We start from the raw sequence: 18456 nt of genomic DNA, 5'->3' as shown, positions 1-18456 counted from the left end.
TGGAATTTCCGTTTTTGAAAAATATATTGGATGGTGAAAATAGTTATTATAGAGGAATAAATATATATATATAGAAATACATGAACCTAAATATTTTAAATACGTAGCAAAAATTTCGTACGTGGTTCACGCCTCATTATTAGTGTCGTAACGTAACGTAGGATAGAAACGGGCACGTTCGAGGGGGTCAGCTGCCGCGAGAAGGGGCCCCCGGCGATCAGTCCTCTCGCCGCTGCTTTCCGGTTGCGGTGGCACGCGAGCTCGTGAAATTGGCTCTCGCGCGATATTTTCTTCCATTGTAATGGTCTCGTGTGTCCGAGGAGGGCGTCGCTGGTGTTAAACAGATCAGGAGAGACGGCGACCGTTAATTGTCCGGTGCGACGGCGATTTCCCGTTTATTTTTTTCCGGATAATATAGATTTCCGACTCCGTGAATATGTGAGAAATCGAACGGCAAGGTATAAAGTTGCGATAAAATGAATAAATCGCTTATTCTTCGGAGAAGCGATACTATTTGAAATATTTTATATCGTAAATCGATTAAACCTCTTTCTCTTGGAATAAATAACAGATTTGTGATGTTTTCGTACTCCATAAGAATTCTTACGTAAAAAAAGTAATAGATTGTGTTTTTTCTTAGTGTTTTTCGAAAGTTAAGCATTTTTTGGGATAATGTTTTTAAATATATAAATATTTGCAAACGTAATTTAGAGCCGGCCCTGATGATCCACGATGATGATCGAGCAACGCAGTTCGCGCGCGCGCATTTTATTCACGAATCCACGATAAAGATCGAGCGAGAACGAGCGGAGTGATAAGAGCGCGATAACGAATAGAAAGAGAGAAAGAAAAAGGTACTTTCGGGTGGCTATCAGTCGTGACGTGGTACGCGGTCGATTATCATTCTACCGTGTGATTACAGTGATAATTGCGCGTGTATCGCTTTCGTGGAAAAAAAAAAAAAAAAAAACTTTACAAGGATACGGATACAGGTGCGCGCCGAACGTCAGCGGGAACAGGTGAGAGGCCGAGCTTCTCTCGCTTCTGAACGCTTTGCGTGTTATTTGTACACACCAGTGCGTATTCGCTTGTAATGTTACGGTATCGACGTGTAATACGTGCTCTACAGGGTGTCTCGAAAAAGCATCTCAGCTAAACCCCATCGTTTGTTCACGATTAGTGACGTGGAATTGTCAAATATTATTCCGAATACAATCTTTTTCGTCTATCCGGATATAGGTATTAAATCAATACTTTCATCATTTTTGTCACAAGTATCTGTATCTACGCCTATGTTGTAAAATACTTTTTCATATTTCAATTTTTTGTATACATCGTGGGGAGGATTTATCGCGTTTTGACACTTATAATATAAAATATAAAATTACGTTCCACAGAGTAATTCTGGGATACCCTATATTTGTTCTGATGCGATACTATACATACCTTATATGCTTATATTCAATATCGTGTGGCACAAGGTCAAATATAATATCAGTTTTAATCATTCTTAATGTATACCAGCAGGTTGTATGGCAAAAGCTGCTCTGAATTTATAATGAGACTAGTTGCGATAATAATTAACTCATATCGCGAGAAATGCCGTATAATTGCATTCTAATCTTTTAATAAGGAGGAAATAATGTCATACATAATAGGTATCTAAATTAAATATTAAATAAGAAATTAAATATACAAAGAGAAGCTTGTATCTCCTTGCCACTTCTATCAATTGTTATTTTTCTATAACCTGATTGGACAATGATTGAATAATCAGATTTGAAAGAGAGAGAGAGAGAGAGAGAGAGAGAGAGAGAGAGAGAGAGAGAGAAAGAGAGAGAGCTGTTTCTTGTTTACGGCAATAAATGTCAAATGTTAAAGATAGGGAGACCAATGGATTTCATTTGATTTATCTTGTCTATATTTTTAAATATTTTTTTATTATATCTAATATTTTTATATCTTTTTATATTAGACAAAAATTCAAATTTTATTGCTTGTTTAGATCATTTTTTTATTTTAGTATATTAATCGATCATTGCGAATTTTTATTACTCGATCTTATTACTCAATGTATCGGTAATTAATGGCGAGGAAATACGATGAGGAATCCGAATCATAATTTGTCACGCGATTTAGATCGTCAGACGTTTAACCATAATCAGAGCCGAATGGCAATATTGCGCATAGTTGACAGTTTGTATTGTCGTAGCAGAATAGCGTTTACGAAATTCGCAACAGCTTAGTCAGAGAAACGCCAATGACCTATATACGTAAATCGAATCCATCTGTTACTTATTCGCCTGTTTTTCGCATGTTCTGCGAAATCAATCTACGTTATTTTGCGCATATTTTGATGCCGCTTATTAATTACGCTTCGTTGAATTATCAGATAAAATTACTGATGACATAAAATATTTTATCGTGTATATTTACTGCATTTTTTTGTCATAATAAATTAAGAATCACTTTTTTTATTCTTGAGATAAAAAGATTCTAAAAATAAAAAGAAGAGATATTAAAAATTCTTTCTTTCTGTTAAAAAAAAAAAAAAAAAATTTAAGAACGCTAAGTTTAGAAACATATTTTATGTTTAATTAATTGAATGAAAAATCGTACATTTTTGCAATAATTAGATATTAGTTAATCGAAATCGTATCAGCTTAAATTCTTCCGACCTATTGTCTACTATTTATAGTTAAAAGAAAGTGTGTTGCATATGTCTTAGACATCCAGATGTCTGGATAATGATTGCATAATGATAGTATATTCAATTTGACGCGAATAATAAAGTCGCAGGTAATTTTGCTACATTCCTGGCCGCGCTTCCTTCGATATTGCATAATATCGACAAGAACATTGCTTTTCTAATAAAATCGCGCGACATCGGATGTATTGCGTGCGTTTTGCAATGACTCAAACGAGCTACGAAATATTGCAGGAAATTATGAACGAGGATTTGACTTCAATAACGAATCATGAGTTTCGAGAACCACGTGAAGCAATACCGCGAACATTAAAATTGATCGTATTATCGTTTGGATATCGGAAACTTCAAAACTCCGCGATTTAGATCTTAGATTTTGATTCATGATTGCAATCTGTTTTTTCTGCGATTGGTACTTGAAATTGTCACGCATATATTCGATGGATATTTTTAGGCCTTTTATCAGACTTACAGATATTTATATCGATTTTGTTTTTAATATTGATTATTGATTACTGTTAATAAATTTAACTCGGTAGAAAATTAAGAAATGACCTATTTCGTAAAATTTTAAAGTTAAAATCTCGCTTAATTTTTCGATAGATTTTAACGAACTCGAAATTATTGCAAAAAGTAGGACGTATACAGGACATATATTATACGGTATTTATTTCTCGTCCGAAGAGGAATGATTCAGGCGAGTATAGTAATAAGTACCGTATGAAAGGAGTTTGTCGCAATCCATAATCTTGATGCGCAAACGAGGCGGATGATTATATTATTAAACTATTACTAAATACGTATTTATAAATATATTTATAGATCGAACAAATTACCGCACACGTCGTTCTACATGATAATTTTGTAAAATTGAAAACAAGTATATTATTACGAGGAATAATAAATATTCACTATATACTTTACAGCTAGATTGTATTCGTGGTATGTAACATGTGGCCGGTTGATAATTTTTATCTCATTGCACAGCAGGCAAATTGCAAGATTGCAATTACCGCAGATCTCCCTCACCGTGGTTCTCATCTCTCTATTAAATGCCTATTTAATCTATTTAATGCCTCTTATTTACTGCGGAATTGCAAAATGTATCGCAATTATATTGATCTGTAGGATTAAATATATAAATAATAATTTAATTCTCTAATTGCAATAAAAGTTTAAAATGTACTTTGAAGTATGCACGAAATTTGAGATTTTTCTCAGCAATGTTCCCGTTGATGTTAGTTAAGTACAGCTTTTGGAAAATATAATGAAAAATGTATGATGAAAAATATATGATTTTTCAGAATTCGCATAATACCGGTTAAGAATTAAAAAGTGAGAAACAGAACGGTGTGATTCACACGAAAAGAAACAATTTTTAATGGACAATGAGACAATGTAGACCGCTATAATTTTAGCAAACTATAGTATTATCTCGTCGATGTTTCAGTCTTGTTCGATATAGCAAATTTGGAAAATGCTTTGAAATATTTTGAATAAAGATTCAAAAAATACATTTTACACGAGTCATAATCGTTCAGAAAATCTCGAGTGACAGTTATAAGTCATTGCGAATGATAGCCCATAAGTTATCTCGTCAGAGTTTCATCTCGAGATAAAAATGTAAAGATTTAATAATATCTTAGAATCGCGCGTCCCGCCGTTATCGATCCATCACTCTTGATAAAAAATTTTGCGATCGGAACATCCAGGAACATCCCGATTACAAACTTACGGTTTGATTTATTTGCGCAGAATCGAGAATGCCGCTGTTCAAGGCGCGGGCTACGTCGAGGTCGCCGATAACGGAGAAAGCTGTGAACGGCGTGCAGTATCGCAACTATCATCAGGTCGCCGATGACAACAATCATGACGAAGGCGCGAGCGGTAACGGTACTGGTAGCCGGTCGTGCAATAATAACGCTTCTCTTCAGCATGAGCAGACGAGAACCTCGTCTCGGGACTTGAAATCGCCTTCGCTCGTCTTTCATTGCCAACTGGCCCATGGCAGTCCCACGGGACTGATATCAGACTTTAGCAATGTCCGCGAACTATACCGGAAGATCGCCGAGTGCTACGACTTGCCCGCGGAAGAGGTAAGCTTGATTTGTTAAGAAGTTTGAGGAGAAAAAAAGGAAGGATTTAATGATGTAAATTGAAGGATTTAGCATTATCATGAATTCGATGAAGTGGCTCTACTATTTCTTTGCCAGATGCAAGTACAGCAGTCGAATCGAATGACTTTCCTCTTTGAAAAATATATTCGTTTCATCGAGTGTGAAATTTACATTGTCAGTTAGTAATAGTCGTATTTCTGTATTTTATTTATTTATTTCATACATTTCTCTCTCTCTTTCACTCTCTCTTTAGATATATATTTCTTTTGCTTTTAATGCTAAAATGCGTTTCTATCTTTACAAGTTTATGATGTTATCTTTAAAGATATTAATGTTTTTTTTTTATCGCATTGTGTTTTATAAATGGGCAAAATTATATTTGAATAATAAATAAAAAATAAAAGAGATAATTCATGATGAAGATGCGAGCGATAATTTATTCATAATTGATAATCATAGAATATGATGTTTAGAGTAGAAATGGCACATGTATATATGTATAAAAATACACACATAGGAAAATCAATTCGGTATTTCTAGCACAAAACGCCCTACGTAGGGAGACATTAGATCGGTAACGCCGGAAACGCCGGTCACGGACCGTGGCATCTCGTCGACCCAGCGGATATATCTCAGTGAGAGAGAGAGAGAGAGAGAGAGAGAGAGAGTCGCGTGTAATTCGATGTGTAAACGCGGTCGCGATGTAACCAGGTTGCTCGTCGACTCGTTATGGGTCGTTCAAAGCGCGGGGTCGAGCAATTTCTCATTGCAACGTCAACTAAACAAACTATTGTACTTTATTATAGTCAAAGGAAATTAGAAAAATAAGTTTATAGATATATAATCTAGATAAAAAGTTTATCAATAATTTACCATTAATAACCAATTAATCTAACTATTTAAATTAAAGATAGCAATAAAAGTTAGATACAATCTTCAATAAAATATTAAATGTAAAATCTGTTATATAAGTATATTTTAATCGGAGTAAGTTTAATGTAAAACTTAGAAATTTTCATAAAAATTTAAATAAAAATAATTCGAAATTGAGAGCGAATTAATATTATTATGTAAAGTGCTCAATATTGAAAATAAAGTAAGAAAATTTGTTGTTCCAGATTCTCTTTTGCACACTCAACACGCACAAAGTGGACATGACGGAGCTACTAGGTGGACAAATCGGTGTGGGTGACTTCATATTCGCACATAAAAAAGGTCGCTATCAACTTGCTGTTGTAGTCATAAAATTAGAAAGGAGAGCAATATATTGAACTTTGGGCAAAAATCGATAGAAAGAGAAATATTAATTTTTAATTCATTACTAATTCTAAACGACATATTTGTTTTTAGAATAAACGTTAGTGTAAATAAATAATCGGAGTAATTTTTATATAATAATTTAAGACATCATAATAAAACTTGGCTCATAGTATTTTATCTTGAATTAAATTATACTTAAATTTTCATGAACGTGCGTAACAGAGAGTAAGGGCTGTGGCACATAGAAAGACTTAAGCAATAAGGTTTAAGACTTAAGAATTTCAATCATACGGAATTTTCAGCGTAGCTTATGTTTCAATATGGCTGTCCTATTGTTCGACCGTAATTCGTCAATTCGCTTACGTCTTAAGTCTTACTGCTCAAGGTTTTTTATGTGCCACGGGCCTAACGCGTTTTTGACGCAGGCCGGCCAAAGGAAATCGAGCTGGTGAAGACGGACGACGCATTGGGCCTGACTATCACTGATAATGGTGCCGGTTACGCATTCATAAAACGTATAAAGGAAGACTCCGTGATCGACAGAATAAAGGTGATCGAGGTGGGCGATCACATCGAGAGGATCAACTCGACCAGTCTTGTGGGCAAACGACATTTTGAAGTGGCGAGGATGTTGAAGGACATACCGAAGAGCTCGACGTTCACATTGAGGCTGGTGGAGCCGCAGAAGAACGGCTTTGGCAGCATCGGACCGCGCGGTGATCCCAGGAAGGGGAAGAAAGCCGGCTACGGATCCGGCAAGGAGACTTTGAGATTCAAGGCCGACGGTAGCACGCAGATAATACAACAAGTATGCAGTAAAAATAAAAATTCAAAGATTGTCCAAAGAGATTATATTATAGGTGATAAATTTGTCAAAAAAAAAAAAAAAAAAATGTATATATATATATATTTTATCAGGATGACGTTCTTCTGATGATATCTTGAAAAATGTTAATGACATTGAAAGATAAAAAGCTGTTTTATAAGATATTTGAATTATTTAAATCCATCTTCAAGTATACAAATTTGTGTATTTATTTCCTGCCTAATAAATAATAACGAGTGCTAAGCACTAATCAAAAAATATTAAATAAATATTTGCTCACAGATTGACGACGCGGCTGCGTTGGGCGTCGAGAAGATCAACACCATTTTGGAGAGCTTTATGGGAATCTCTGATACGGAATTGGGTAGGTTTTTGAATCCGGGTGTAATAAAAATCTTTTCTGTCATCTTTCTCGTTCTTTTAAAATTTATATACACTTTGCCTCATTGATGATTGATTCGATTGTTTTGTTTGATTTTGATCGCAGCCACGCAAATCTGGGAGCTCGCCGAGGACAAATGCAACAGCATAGACTTCGCCGAGGCGATAGACAATTCCGATTTGGAGGACTTTGGTTTCACCGATGAGTTCGTGATCGAATTATGGGGCGCCGTGACGGATGCCAGAGCGGGTCGACATCGATGACGCGATACGAAATTTTGGACGAAATTATCCGTAAACGAGTGCTCTTCTACGTGAAAAGTAACATTCGTTTATTACCTCGTCTGTTACCATAATTCTGGAAACCTAATATTTAACGCTAGTCGTGGTTCTCGAGATCCCCGTGCTTATTCAAAATTTTGATTTCGTTTGCGAATATGTGTGTGTGTATCAATACGAGAAAATCGAGTATCCGATGGCGAAAATGCAGGCCGAAATTTGCAATATTCTATATCATATTATACATTGTGTCATACGGCAAGCGCAGAGTCAAATTTGAAGAAAAGTATTTTCCTCGTCCGTAATCTCTTAACAGAGATGTGGTGACCTATCAACATATGTCTACAGTGTGTACCTACCGCAAACATATGGGACCTACAGTTTAACGCCGGTTCCGAACGGCATAGATTAGAGAGGTGTTCATGGCAAGATACTCTCACATTGCCTTTCGAGAGGTGACGATCGCAAATTATTTTCAATAACATTCGATGTTTTTTGGTTCTGGCTGGATTTGAAACTACACATAGCTCTCTGCGCCATGAGCACCACAAAGAAAAGTATAAATGCAAATATTTTTTGCAGATTGCGCGTTGTGAAACATTGAGAATAGTTTTTGATGCAATGACATTAAAAAAGAATTTTCATTATTAAGTTCGATTAAAGCTTATTAAAATTCTATATATTAGAGAAGGATATTATTAAAATCTATTGAAATTGTATTAAAGATTTTTTTTTTATTTTGGAAGAGAGAATTTTCACGATTGATTCTCTTTAAAAGCTCGTTTAATCTCTTTGTTCATGCCTTTAATTAAATTATTACAAAATTTTATATCTGATAAGATAGCTTCACATAATTTGCAAGTGCAATCATAATAAATCTTGTCATAATATTGTTAATGCTCATCTTATCATCTGAGAAGAAATAAAATGACAAAATTTTATCAAATTTATCATTTTCTGAATTACGCAATTACAATGTTATAATAAGAGTATACTACGAGAAAAAATTTATTGACATGGCAAATTTTATATCGTCGCAGCGTAAATTTCAAAATAAGATCAGTTATTATGTGGACATGCAAAAGAATTCGTTAAGAATTCTAATTTGAGTTCGCTGAAAATAATTCTGCTAAATCTATCAATTATTTTATTATAACAGAAAGTTGATTCTTATCTCGCCATCAAAGCAGTAAGAATTTCGCTGCAATATTAAAATGCATTTGGTAGCAATAGATTATTTTGTTTTAGCAGAGCAAATTCCGTGTTCCTATGAAACAAATTTCCTCAATGAGATTTTTCTATTTTATGAATAGAACAAATTTTGTTGTAATATCGAATAATAGCGGGTAGCGAAATCACTTTTACATATTGGAATATGCAGTAACAATTACGGTTTTACTGTCGCAGCTAAAATCTCTTCATTCATATATGTATGTGCTGATATGGACTTTATTTGCTATTTATTTGAGTCGCTATCGACTTACGTAAACACGCAAAAAAACAATTTAATATTTGCAACGATTAGTATTAATTATTTGAATTATAGTGTAAACATGTTGACGTAGCATTAAAATAAATCATGCGTTATCATGTTAGTATCAAATTAGATATTTATTCTAACATGAGCTAATTAATATTCATTATCAATATCGAGTAAGATGAAAGATATTATACATAATGTTAAGAATGAATTAATATATTTTGATACATAAGAGCGAACAAGTTTACGATGTGAATGTATAAGTGTGCAAAAAATTATTATTTAGCATAATAAAGTCTTTATAGTAAATGCATAATTTTTACATGATCCATGTATCGGTTAATCGTATTGCAGACAATGAAAACAAGATAAGAGAGAGAAGAGAGAGATAGATAGAGAGAGAGAGAGAGAGAGAGAGAGAGAGAGAGAGAGAGAGAGAGAGAGAATATCGACTTATAGTCTGTAATATTCTCATCATCAATTGATGACTGGCATTCCTTATCTGACAAAGATAACAAAGTGAAAAAATGAAAAAAATCAGTCTTATATTAAAATATGTATTATTTGTAGATATATATATCACGCAAGTCACGCAAGAATGAAACAGAGCATATTGTTCGGTTTTAAAATGTTTAAATTGTAAATCAATTCTTCCTTTTCGCAAAACTCAAATGCTGTTATAACACATGAAATACAAATAGCAAATTAATTAATTTTAAATTTCCGATTCAGATCCGGTTTCACAAGATTGTGGAAACTGATGACGTGTTCTTTCGTTATGAAACGGCATAAATATGTTTTTGTTGATAAAGTTGTATCTTTTACGATACGCAAATGCGCCTGGAAAAATTTTAGAGAATATCAAAATGTATAATGAAAAATAATTATATTATTAACTGTTAATATTATTAATATTTAATTTGCACGTTTATATGTATTAACATCGCGATAGTAACATAATAATTAATAATAATAACATAAGGCAATATCAATATTAGTTATACTTTAAATCTCTCTCTCTCTCTCTCTCTCTCTCTCTCTCTCTCTGTCTCAAAATTTTAAAACTCTCTTTAAACTAATATTTTGCGTGTTTCATATGGTTTGACACATTTATTTCTCTCTAATTATGTAATTTCTGATAAGTTTGGATTGAAACGTCAATACACATATTCCGATCATATGTTTAGTCCAGTCTTATAGTGTTAATGCGCATGCGCGAAAAAGCCAACTTGGCTTGATCTGTTCCGAGTCCGAGTTTCATTTCAACAAGTTCCAAGTTCCATTTTCCGTTCCGATCTGTCAGTCAGCAATCAGCATCTGCGCCTTCGTGCGTAAGCAATTTAATATAGTTAGTTTTAACCGGCGTAATTAACGACATTGTCACGAAGAACGATACATATTTTAAAACAAAACCGTACACCAAAATTGAATCTACTTTACGACGATAAAAAAAGAGTAACAAAAAGAAAAGAAATAAAATTAAAAGAATATTAGAATAAATAGGTTCGCATTTAACCTTTGACCCAAGAGAATCTTGCAAATAATAATTATATGTTTAGGATATAGTGACTATGGCATTTGTATTGAAAAAGGCCGGGGGCGTGTTTCTACGTTTGAGCAGCGGTTTGCCAGTCACTCGAAGCTCTATAAAAATAACACGGGTATGTAAACAACTTGCGCGATTGTTATTGCGCTTTTATCAGATAACCTATATTTATTCTATCTAGCCTAATAGATAAGATAATTATTTGAATTCTATTTTGATCTGTTTTCTGCGATATATATATCTCATACACGATTATTGAATTATTTATGGATTTAATTATTATTTGGTTTATTGTAATTTTTTTGGTATACTAAAAATTTTTGTATATTTTTTTACATGATAATCATGCAAGTATAAAATCAATGCATTCTTTATTTATTAGATCAACAAAACATTCAACATTAAAATACTTTAATATGAAATCAAACTTTTAAATCTTATTTAACAGGTATGCATTGCTAATTTCTCCATCAAAGCTGATATTCCGCAAGTGGAAGAGGAAGCTGAAAAGTTAAAAACACCAGTAGGCAATGGTAAAGTGTTCAAGAGCATAGAGGAAGCTGTGTCCGATGTACATAACGGGGCTAAACTTTTGGTTGGTGGATTCGGTCTCTGCGGCATTCCAGAGAATCTAATAGCAGCCATATTAAACAAAGGCTCTAAAGATCTAACTGTAGTTTCAAACAATGCTGGAGTAGAAGACTTTGGATTAGGTATATTGTTGAAGGAGCATAGAATCAAGAAGATGATTGCCTCATATGTGGGCGAAAATCCTGAGTTCGAGAGGCAGTATCTCGGCGGTCAATTGGAAGTTGAATTAACGCCGCAGGTAACGAGGTTCGAAGATAAGAGTATTCGCGAAAATTTTTCTGCAATTTTTTACAAATTAGATCATTTCAGGGCACTTTGGCGGAACGTGTGAGAGCAGGTGGCGCCGGTATTCCGGCTTTCTACACTCCTACGGCTTTCGGTACTATTGTGCAAGAAGGCAACGTCATCTTGAAGTATGATGAGAATGGTAACGCCGAGATCTCGGGCGAGTCGAGGAACGTGAACCAATTTAATGGACGGAACTACATACTGGAGACGGCCATCACTGGCGACTTTGCGCTCGTGAAGGCATGGAAGGCTGACACTGCAGGAAATCTGATCTTTCGAAAATCCGCCAGGAACTTCAATCCTGTGATGTGCAAGGCGGCCAAAGTAGCGATCGTCGAAGTGGAGGAGATCGTAGAAATCGGCCAATTAGATCCCGACCAGATCCATTTGCCCGGCATTTTCGTGGATAGGATTGTAAAAGGACCCTCTTATGAGAAACGAGTCGAGGTTAGCGTTTATTTACCTTGATCGATATTCGTCGATTTATTTAGTTGTGAAAATTTCTTATGAATGCTATTTTTTCCATCATACGTATACATACACAGAAACGATCGACAAGACAAACTATGAAGCCTAAGAAAGTGACTCCAGCTAGTAAAGCGAGAGATAGGATTATCAGGCGCGCTGCCCTTGAATTTAAAGATGGAATGTATGGTAAGTATGATAATAAGAATGCAATTTGCATGGATTAGAAATACATAGTTATACCGATCTTAAGTAACATATATCCATGTTCCTTTATCAGCTTAGTACTTGATAAGGTGAAAATATTTACAGCCAATTTGGGAATTGGTATACCCATGCTTGCTAGTAACTATATCCCAAAAGGTGTGAAAGTGACATTGCAGTCAGAGAATGGTATTCTTGGACTGGGTCCTGTCCCAGAGACCGAAGCCGATGTTGACCCCGATCTTATCAATGCTGGGAAGGAAACTGTAACAGTGCTACCTGGTGCTGCTTACTTTAGCAGCGACGAAAGCTTCGGCATGATCAGAGGGTATGTGACTATTTAAACTATTTTAAAAAGCTGGTACTTTATATTTATATCATAAATGTTGGAATATTTGCACATTATCAAATATCAAAAGATTATTTTAAAATTGAGATATACATATATCATTTCATATTTATAAATCTCATATTACTACATTGTTAATTAGAATTATTTGTCAACAAATTTACCATAATTTTCGAAAGATCTAATTTAAAAAATATATATATATATATATATATATATTTAATGAAAAAATTTTCTTGTGTTAAAAATTTCAAGAGTTAGAATAGAGGTAATATATTTAAAAAAAAAATTAAGTGCTAGAAAAGAAGATACATTTATTATATTATAATAATAAATACTATTCTTTTTGAACGTTAGAGAACAAGTTTAACAGTGTTGTACTTTACAGAGGACACATTGATCTGACTATTCTTGGAGGCATGCAAGTATCGGAGAATGGAGATTTGGCCAACTGGATGATACCAGGTATGATGGTAAAGGGTATGGGTGGGGCTATGGATCTGGTATCTTCGCCGACCACAAAGGTAGTGATAACTATGGAGCACAAAGCCCGAGATGGAAGCCCAAAAATTTTGAAGAATTGCACTTTGCCTGTCACAGGTAACATCTCACAAATATTTTAATACTAATATTTCATAACTTTTCATTTCCTAAATTTATCTACGTTACTTTAATATTTTATTATTTAATGTCAATATATTTTAATGTTCATCTTAATGCATTCTAATATTTTTTTAGGTCAACAATGCGTAGACTTAATTATCACAGATCTAGGAGTATTTGAAGTGGTACCAGGAGAAGGATTAAAGCTTATCGAAATTGCCCCTAATATCGATATCAGCGAGATTGTCAGTTCAACGGGTTGTGAATTTAGTGTTGTCGACGATCTTAAAGAGATGGGACAAGTTGAAGTTGATGAATCGTGAATTGTGAATATATTTCATAAATTATAAATAATAAAAAAGTAAATTTTTTATTTCTATTGTCTTAAAATTTGTTTCTATTAATGTCCTTGTAATATTTCTGTTGTTTATATATGCCAATATCTCATGTAATATAATGTAACATTTAAATTATTAGATAATTGTTATAATTAATGAAATTAAATAACTGTTATTATGTGTGCCACATTATGAGCAAGTAAAATCACATTGAATCAAGTTGCACACGCTATATTGTAAGTAGCACATAAACATTACACATATAAATGAAATAATGTTTTGTAATATATATCTTATATAATAAAAATTTTTAATATTTTTGATGTATGTTTTTTTTTTGATCGTACGATATTAATAACTTTTATGTTATTTACAATTTTATGTACATTGAAAAATGAAGTTATATATAATAGATATAGATGATTCTCAGCTTTAAATATCAGTATCTGACTATCAATGCAATACAATAATTGTTATTTATGTTATTCTCTAAATTTAGCCTTCACTCTAGCGGATAGCGGCAACAGATACAAAACGCTGTTTAATATAATGAGACCGACGGCGAACGCCAAAGAGATCAGTAGATTCAGGTCCACATTTAATACTTCGGATATATTCTCGCCCTCCTTGGTGAAGCGTTCTATCAGATAAGTCTTTCCGTCGGGATATCTGCAGAGCTCGGCAGAGCCCGGACAGGCAAAGCTCTCGTTGTAGGGCAGATTAGATAGGATGGGCGTATCGACGATCAACTGATTCAGCGCTAGAGAAGCGTATCTAGTTGGTAACGCCGTCGACACCCTCGTTAGCCAATAGGGCAAATTTTTCAGACTACGGATTGCGCCGGATGCGATCACCAGGGACAACAGGGTCATGTACAGGACCACAATCGCACCGGTTATGGGGCGACCGATCACCATCAGCACGGCTACCGTCACTTGCTCGGCCGCCACGTAACTGGACCACAGAATGCCGGAAGCGTATGCCCAAGAGGACAAGTCTAGCTCGAGAATCGGAACCAGAATTCCGATTGTTATCAGAGTCGATATGAAGCTCAGTGGAAGACTCAGCAAAGTGTACGCTGTCAGAAACATTGCGCCACCGTAAAGACCCTCTCGCTTCTCTTGATAATATCTCGCACGGAAACCTGGAACTACGTGTATCAATCTTTAATATTAAATTGAACATAGAGATTAAAAGAAGATCCGCTTTAATATATATCTCGATTGTGAATGAATATTTTATCTTTCCATTCTCGAATGCTTTGAATAACAATTAACAAATAAAAATAGAAAAGGAAAAAAATTAAAAAAATGTATCCTTGAAATCAAGGGAATTGGAAGTTTGTAAACGAATTAAATAGATATTATAATAAATAAGCGGAGATTCGATAAATAGATTGCTGTTTATTACTTTTAAATCGATCTATTTTCAACTTACACAAAAGCGAGGTCACAGCTATCCCGGCTGCATAAAATAATGTCAAGACGTTGAAGATCAATCCGCCGGTCTGTAAGAATATCCTTGACTGTACGGGACTCGAATGTGAATACAGTATGCTCATTAGGGCAACCAGAAATGGCAGCAACAGCAGGCGAGCGGCAAAGTGTCCCAGGCCGGTCTTATTCAAGGAGAACGTAGCCGCCATACTTCGTCTAAATATAACAATATATATGATCGCGAATCATCAATCTCTCTACAAGATGTTCCGAAACTGCCTTCGCAATTTTGCCGATAGAGATTTGACGAGATTTCAAAATCTTATTTTAGATATATGCACTGTGAGAAAATATCAAATATATTAAAAAATTGCAAGTAATAATCTTCGCAAAATTTTTTCTCCGATAAAAAGTAAAAGAGTCCTTAAAAATGTGGCTCTTAATTTCGTTTCATTAATATGAAATTGTGTATTTTTATCAAAACTGTTACCATTCAAGAAACTCACAAATACAGTGCCAAAAGAGTCGAGAAGCATCCAGGCTTAATTCCTCGACCTAGACCCTTGTGCATGATGCCGAGAGCCGCATCTTTCATGCTGTGCGATATCTGCGGCGCTTCCTTCATGTAAAGCATTCCGTCCACCTTGAATTTCTCGACCAAAACCGAGATTTGTTGATTCGACTCCAAGAAGCGATCTCTGGAGCGTCGATCAACAGTCGACAAGCAGACTGAAAAAGCATGACATTGTTCTCCAACATATTAAATTAGCTAAAATGTTTTTCGTATCGTTAGATTGATAAATAAATCAATTGGTTTTTTAAAACATTGTAAGACCAAAAATCTATGTCGGGAAAGTTAAAAAATGCATTATCTTTAAAATAATAAATATTAAACAAAACTAAGTTGCCTTTCTATGCGATACTTACGATAATACATCAGAGGATTCTCTAATTCCGGACACGGAAAGCCGATGTAGGTGAAGTAATCCAGCATACTCCTGGTAGGCCCTGAATAGACGACCGCACCCAGGCATAACAGCGTCACGCGACTAACAAACGGCAGCACGTCGGATCTAGGTGTCTCCATGGTGAGGACAACAATGGAGCCGCGTCTGGTGGCGTAGGACCATAGCATCGAGACGATGAGATACGTGTTGAGCGGATCCGTGTCCCAGGTTGGCTCATCCAGCAGCAGCAAGGATGGGTCCTTGGCCAGTTGCATCCCTAGCATCAACCGTCGATACTCCGGCCTACTGAGATCGTTCACCGACCTGTTGGCGACCTGCGATAATGCCAAATCGGCAAGGGTCTGCCGCACCCGGGCCTCGCGATTGCTTAGATTGCCGAGCCACGTGGCATACGTCAAGGTTTGACGTACTGTCAGACTCGGCAATATATGACATCTGTGGGCCACGTAGCCGCCGTGACGTCGGAACAGCTCTGGCGTCAACAGGTTGCCGTTCAGAGTAATCCTCCCTCTTATCTCGCCCTCCGCCCTTCCAGCTGAAAGAGCCATGTAAGTTCAAGAGGTGTTATTTTGATCGATGCTATGGTAGTTCTTATTGTTAGACTAGAGAGAATCGTTATAGACATTAACAATCTTATCCTCTTATTTCCTTTATCTTCCTTTTCGATAAAATTCAAACAATGTAATTTTTAATTATTAAGACGTGTGTGATGCAGAAATTTACAAAATATAATAAAAAGAATTAATTATAGTATAATATAAATTTTAATTAAATTATCGTGAAAAAGCCGTTGCAATTTATACGCTATATTTTACAAATTTTTGCGAAACGCTGCAAATAACGCAAATTATTATGTTAAAGCACAATAATATTGAAAAAAAAAAATAAATAAATAGAATTGTTCACCGATAACATCAAGGAGAGCTCGCTTGCCGGAACCTTTCGATCCTAGAATGGCTAAGACTTCCCCTCCGTGAACACGAGCTGATACATCTCTGAGTACCGCGGTAGGCTCGGATTTATTAATGCAACTTCCTTCGATCACGACGGAGGTGGAATGAAATACGTTGGATATATCCAGAATACAATCGGATGGAATCATTTTGAGGATCAATATTAAGTATGTTTCCCACGATCACATTCCTCGAGATAAAGCTTGCGGAACTGTATAAAGGTAAAAATCATAAAATTATTTATTCGTGTGTGTGCGTGTGTGAATATTATATAATTTTTATATAATACATATTATATATGTGTGTGCATATTAATTATATTATACATTAATCTTATCAAAAGAATAAATTTTATTAAATGCATCCTAATAAAAAAAAATCAATTAAATAACTCGTGTAATTAAAAAAAAAAAAAAAATTAATTTTGTAACATAATATATTATTCTAATTATTCGTGCTAATACATCTTAAAGTATTAAAAACATAAACGCTTAGATGTTGCTAAATATAATTTAATATTGTTAATAATTCAACATTTCAATATATTAATACATAATTCTTATTGCATATTTAATTATCATATACATATACAATTTTCTTTCGCCAATTAATCAAGGCAATATATAATAATAACAAATAAACAATTTTATTTTCTTTGCAATGCATTTAATTTATTATTTAATATATTTTCGTTTATTAAACCGAGACTTTATAATATAAGAATGTTTATTATCATAAATTAACTATAGTAAAAGAATTGATTCTAACAAAAATTTAAAATAAGAATCAACATAAAATTTTCTTAAATATCAATAAAGAGAGATACAAACTTTGCAGGATGTAATAAATTATATGCGTTGAAAATAACATTTGGTGTACATGGAGCAGCAGAACTGTCACTAGATTCAATCGCGCAGTTGATCGTATCCGGACTTCGGGGACGCCGTGTGCACTTTAACAAAGAGACGAAATTCGCGTCGATGGGTTGCCACGAAGAAGTTTTACAAAATGATAGTCCGTAATAATGCGTTAACGCGATAACGCGTATAAAATATATATTCTCGAATGGCTGTCGCGATGCGGATTTGCAACGCGTACTGAGGCCGCCGCGCGCGAACGCCACGAACGTAAAAGTGACTCGCTCGAGCGAGGCTGGGACGCGGGAAACGCGTAGCCGTAGGTAACGATACCTGGCTGGCTGGGAGTTGGCTCTCCTCGAGGTGAATGTCTTCTCCGACGCGAACTCACGCGGTAGGAGGGAGACCGACCCAGGCCGAGAACATCGGCGTAAGCAGTGCGATGCGAGATTTTCCGAGAGTCATACGCGAGACATTGTCAGGATTCTTCGTTGCGAAATATTCTAAATATACATTTCATGTTGTGTATAAATTATTTGAATATAAATTGGCAGTTTTATACAAAGTTACAAATCAAGAAACTTCGTGAAAGACGAACTATGTGAATTGTGAAGCGTTATATAAGATATAAAATACGAAGATTAAAATGTACTTTTTAGAAAGTATATATGTGATGAAATAAAAATAAAATGCTCCCCACTTCTTTATCACATAACTGTTCGATAATAATAAAAAAGTCAGAATTTAGTAGAGAATTTTTTGGTGAGAGAGTTGTTATATAATATATTAAAGAAAGAGAAAAGTCTCG

The 18456-nt window shown here is 34.8% G+C and overlaps 3 protein-coding genes across 9 annotated transcripts; 2 read left to right on the top strand and 1 right to left on the bottom strand.

Annotated features, from left to right (window-relative positions):
• The first annotated feature begins 81 nt into the window (after positions 1-81).
• Positions 82-9922, top strand: Kermit (PDZ domain-containing protein GIPC-like protein kermit). 5 transcript variants are annotated; one of them, XM_070306118.1, is made up of 7 exons: positions 83-458; positions 712-854; positions 4463-4803; positions 5943-6039; positions 6510-6892; positions 7193-7274; positions 7398-9922. In XM_070306118.1, exons 3-7 carry the CDS (start codon positions 4471-4473, stop codon positions 7553-7555), a joined length of 1053 nt encoding a protein of 350 aa, XP_070162219.1. In that variant the 5' UTR covers positions 83-458; positions 712-854; positions 4463-4470; the 3' UTR covers positions 7556-9922. The 5 variants fall into 5 exon arrangements, with proteins under 5 accessions (XP_070162223.1, XP_070162219.1, XP_070162218.1 ...); XM_070306122.1 differs by lacking the exon at positions 712-854 and having other exon boundaries at positions 82-375; XM_070306117.1 differs by lacking the exon at positions 712-854 and having other exon boundaries at positions 84-458.
• Positions 9923-10332: 410 nt separating this feature from the next.
• On the top strand, positions 10333-13757 carry Scot (Succinyl-CoA:3-ketoacid CoA transferase). Of its 3 annotated transcripts, none has more exons than XM_070305945.1 (8): positions 10333-10381; positions 10610-10711; positions 11045-11425; positions 11497-11922; positions 12021-12129; positions 12253-12472; positions 12882-13093; positions 13232-13757. In XM_070305945.1, exons 2-8 carry the CDS (start codon positions 10622-10624, stop codon positions 13417-13419), a joined length of 1626 nt encoding a protein of 541 aa, XP_070162046.1. In that variant the 5' UTR covers positions 10333-10381; positions 10610-10621; the 3' UTR covers positions 13420-13757. The 3 variants fall into 3 exon arrangements, with proteins under 3 accessions (XP_070162046.1, XP_070162049.1, XP_070162047.1); XM_070305948.1 differs by having other exon boundaries at positions 10360-10377; XM_070305946.1 differs by lacking the exon at positions 10333-10381 and adding an exon at positions 10388-10505.
• Positions 13625-17702, bottom strand: LOC138938733 (ATP-binding cassette sub-family G member 5). The gene is made up of 6 exons (XM_070305944.1): positions 17622-17702; positions 16745-17002; positions 15798-16373; positions 15377-15599; positions 14872-15086; positions 13625-14584 (listed from the first exon to the last, which is right to left on the bottom strand). The coding sequence occupies exons 2-6, from the start codon at positions 16938-16940 to the stop codon at positions 13917-13919; spliced, it is 1878 nt and encodes a 625-aa protein (XP_070162045.1). The 5' UTR covers positions 16941-17002; positions 17622-17702; the 3' UTR covers positions 13625-13916.
• Positions 17703-18456: the final 754 nt, after the last annotated feature.

This window comes from Polyergus mexicanus, unplaced genomic scaffold, assembly GCF_030449975.1.
Source record: "Polyergus mexicanus isolate NDT 795.1 unplaced genomic scaffold, iyPolMexi1.0 SCAF_13, whole genome shotgun sequence".
Classification (NCBI taxonomy): Eukaryota; Metazoa; Arthropoda; class Insecta; order Hymenoptera; family Formicidae; genus Polyergus; species Polyergus mexicanus.
The sequence above is the reverse complement of the archived record's forward strand: the minus strand, read 5'-3'. Positions and strand labels throughout refer to the sequence as shown.

What these genes read in the sequence shown, in the direction of transcription:
- Kermit (XM_070306122.1), top strand. Translation starts at nt 4,471, where the DNA reads ATGCCGCTGTTCAAGGCGCGGGCTACGTCGAGGTCGCCGATAACGGAG. An exon ending in GCACGCAGATAATACAACAA is followed by an intron (nt 6,893 to 7,192) that starts GTATGCAGTAAA and finishes ATTTGCTCACAG; the next exon opens with ATTGACGACGCGGCTGCGTT. An exon ending in AATCTCTGATACGGAATTGG is followed by an intron (nt 7,275 to 7,397) that starts GTAGGTTTTTGA and finishes TTTTGATCGCAG; the next exon opens with CCACGCAAATCTGGGAGCTC.
- Scot (XM_070305945.1), top strand. Translation starts at nt 10,622, where the DNA reads ATGGCATTTGTATTGAAAAAGGCCGGGGGCGTGTTTCTACGTTTGAGC. An exon ending in GCTCTATAAAAATAACACGG is followed by an intron (nt 10,712 to 11,044) that starts GTATGTAAACAA and finishes CTTATTTAACAG; the next exon opens with GTATGCATTGCTAATTTCTC. An exon ending in TTGCACTTTGCCTGTCACAG is followed by an intron (nt 13,094 to 13,231) that starts GTAACATCTCAC and finishes ATATTTTTTTAG; the next exon opens with GTCAACAATGCGTAGACTTA.
- LOC138938733 (XM_070305944.1), bottom strand. Translation starts at nt 16,940, where the DNA reads ATGATTCCATCCGATTGTATTCTGGATATATCCAACGTATTTCATTCC. An exon ending in AGCTCTCCTTGATGTTATCG is followed by an intron (nt 16,374 to 16,744) that starts GTGAACAATTCT and finishes TGGCTCTTTCAG; the next exon opens with CTGGAAGGGCGGAGGGCGAG. An exon ending in AGCTGTGACCTCGCTTTTGT is followed by an intron (nt 14,585 to 14,871) that starts GTAAGTTGAAAA and finishes TGATACACGTAG; the next exon opens with TTCCAGGTTTCCGTGCGAGA.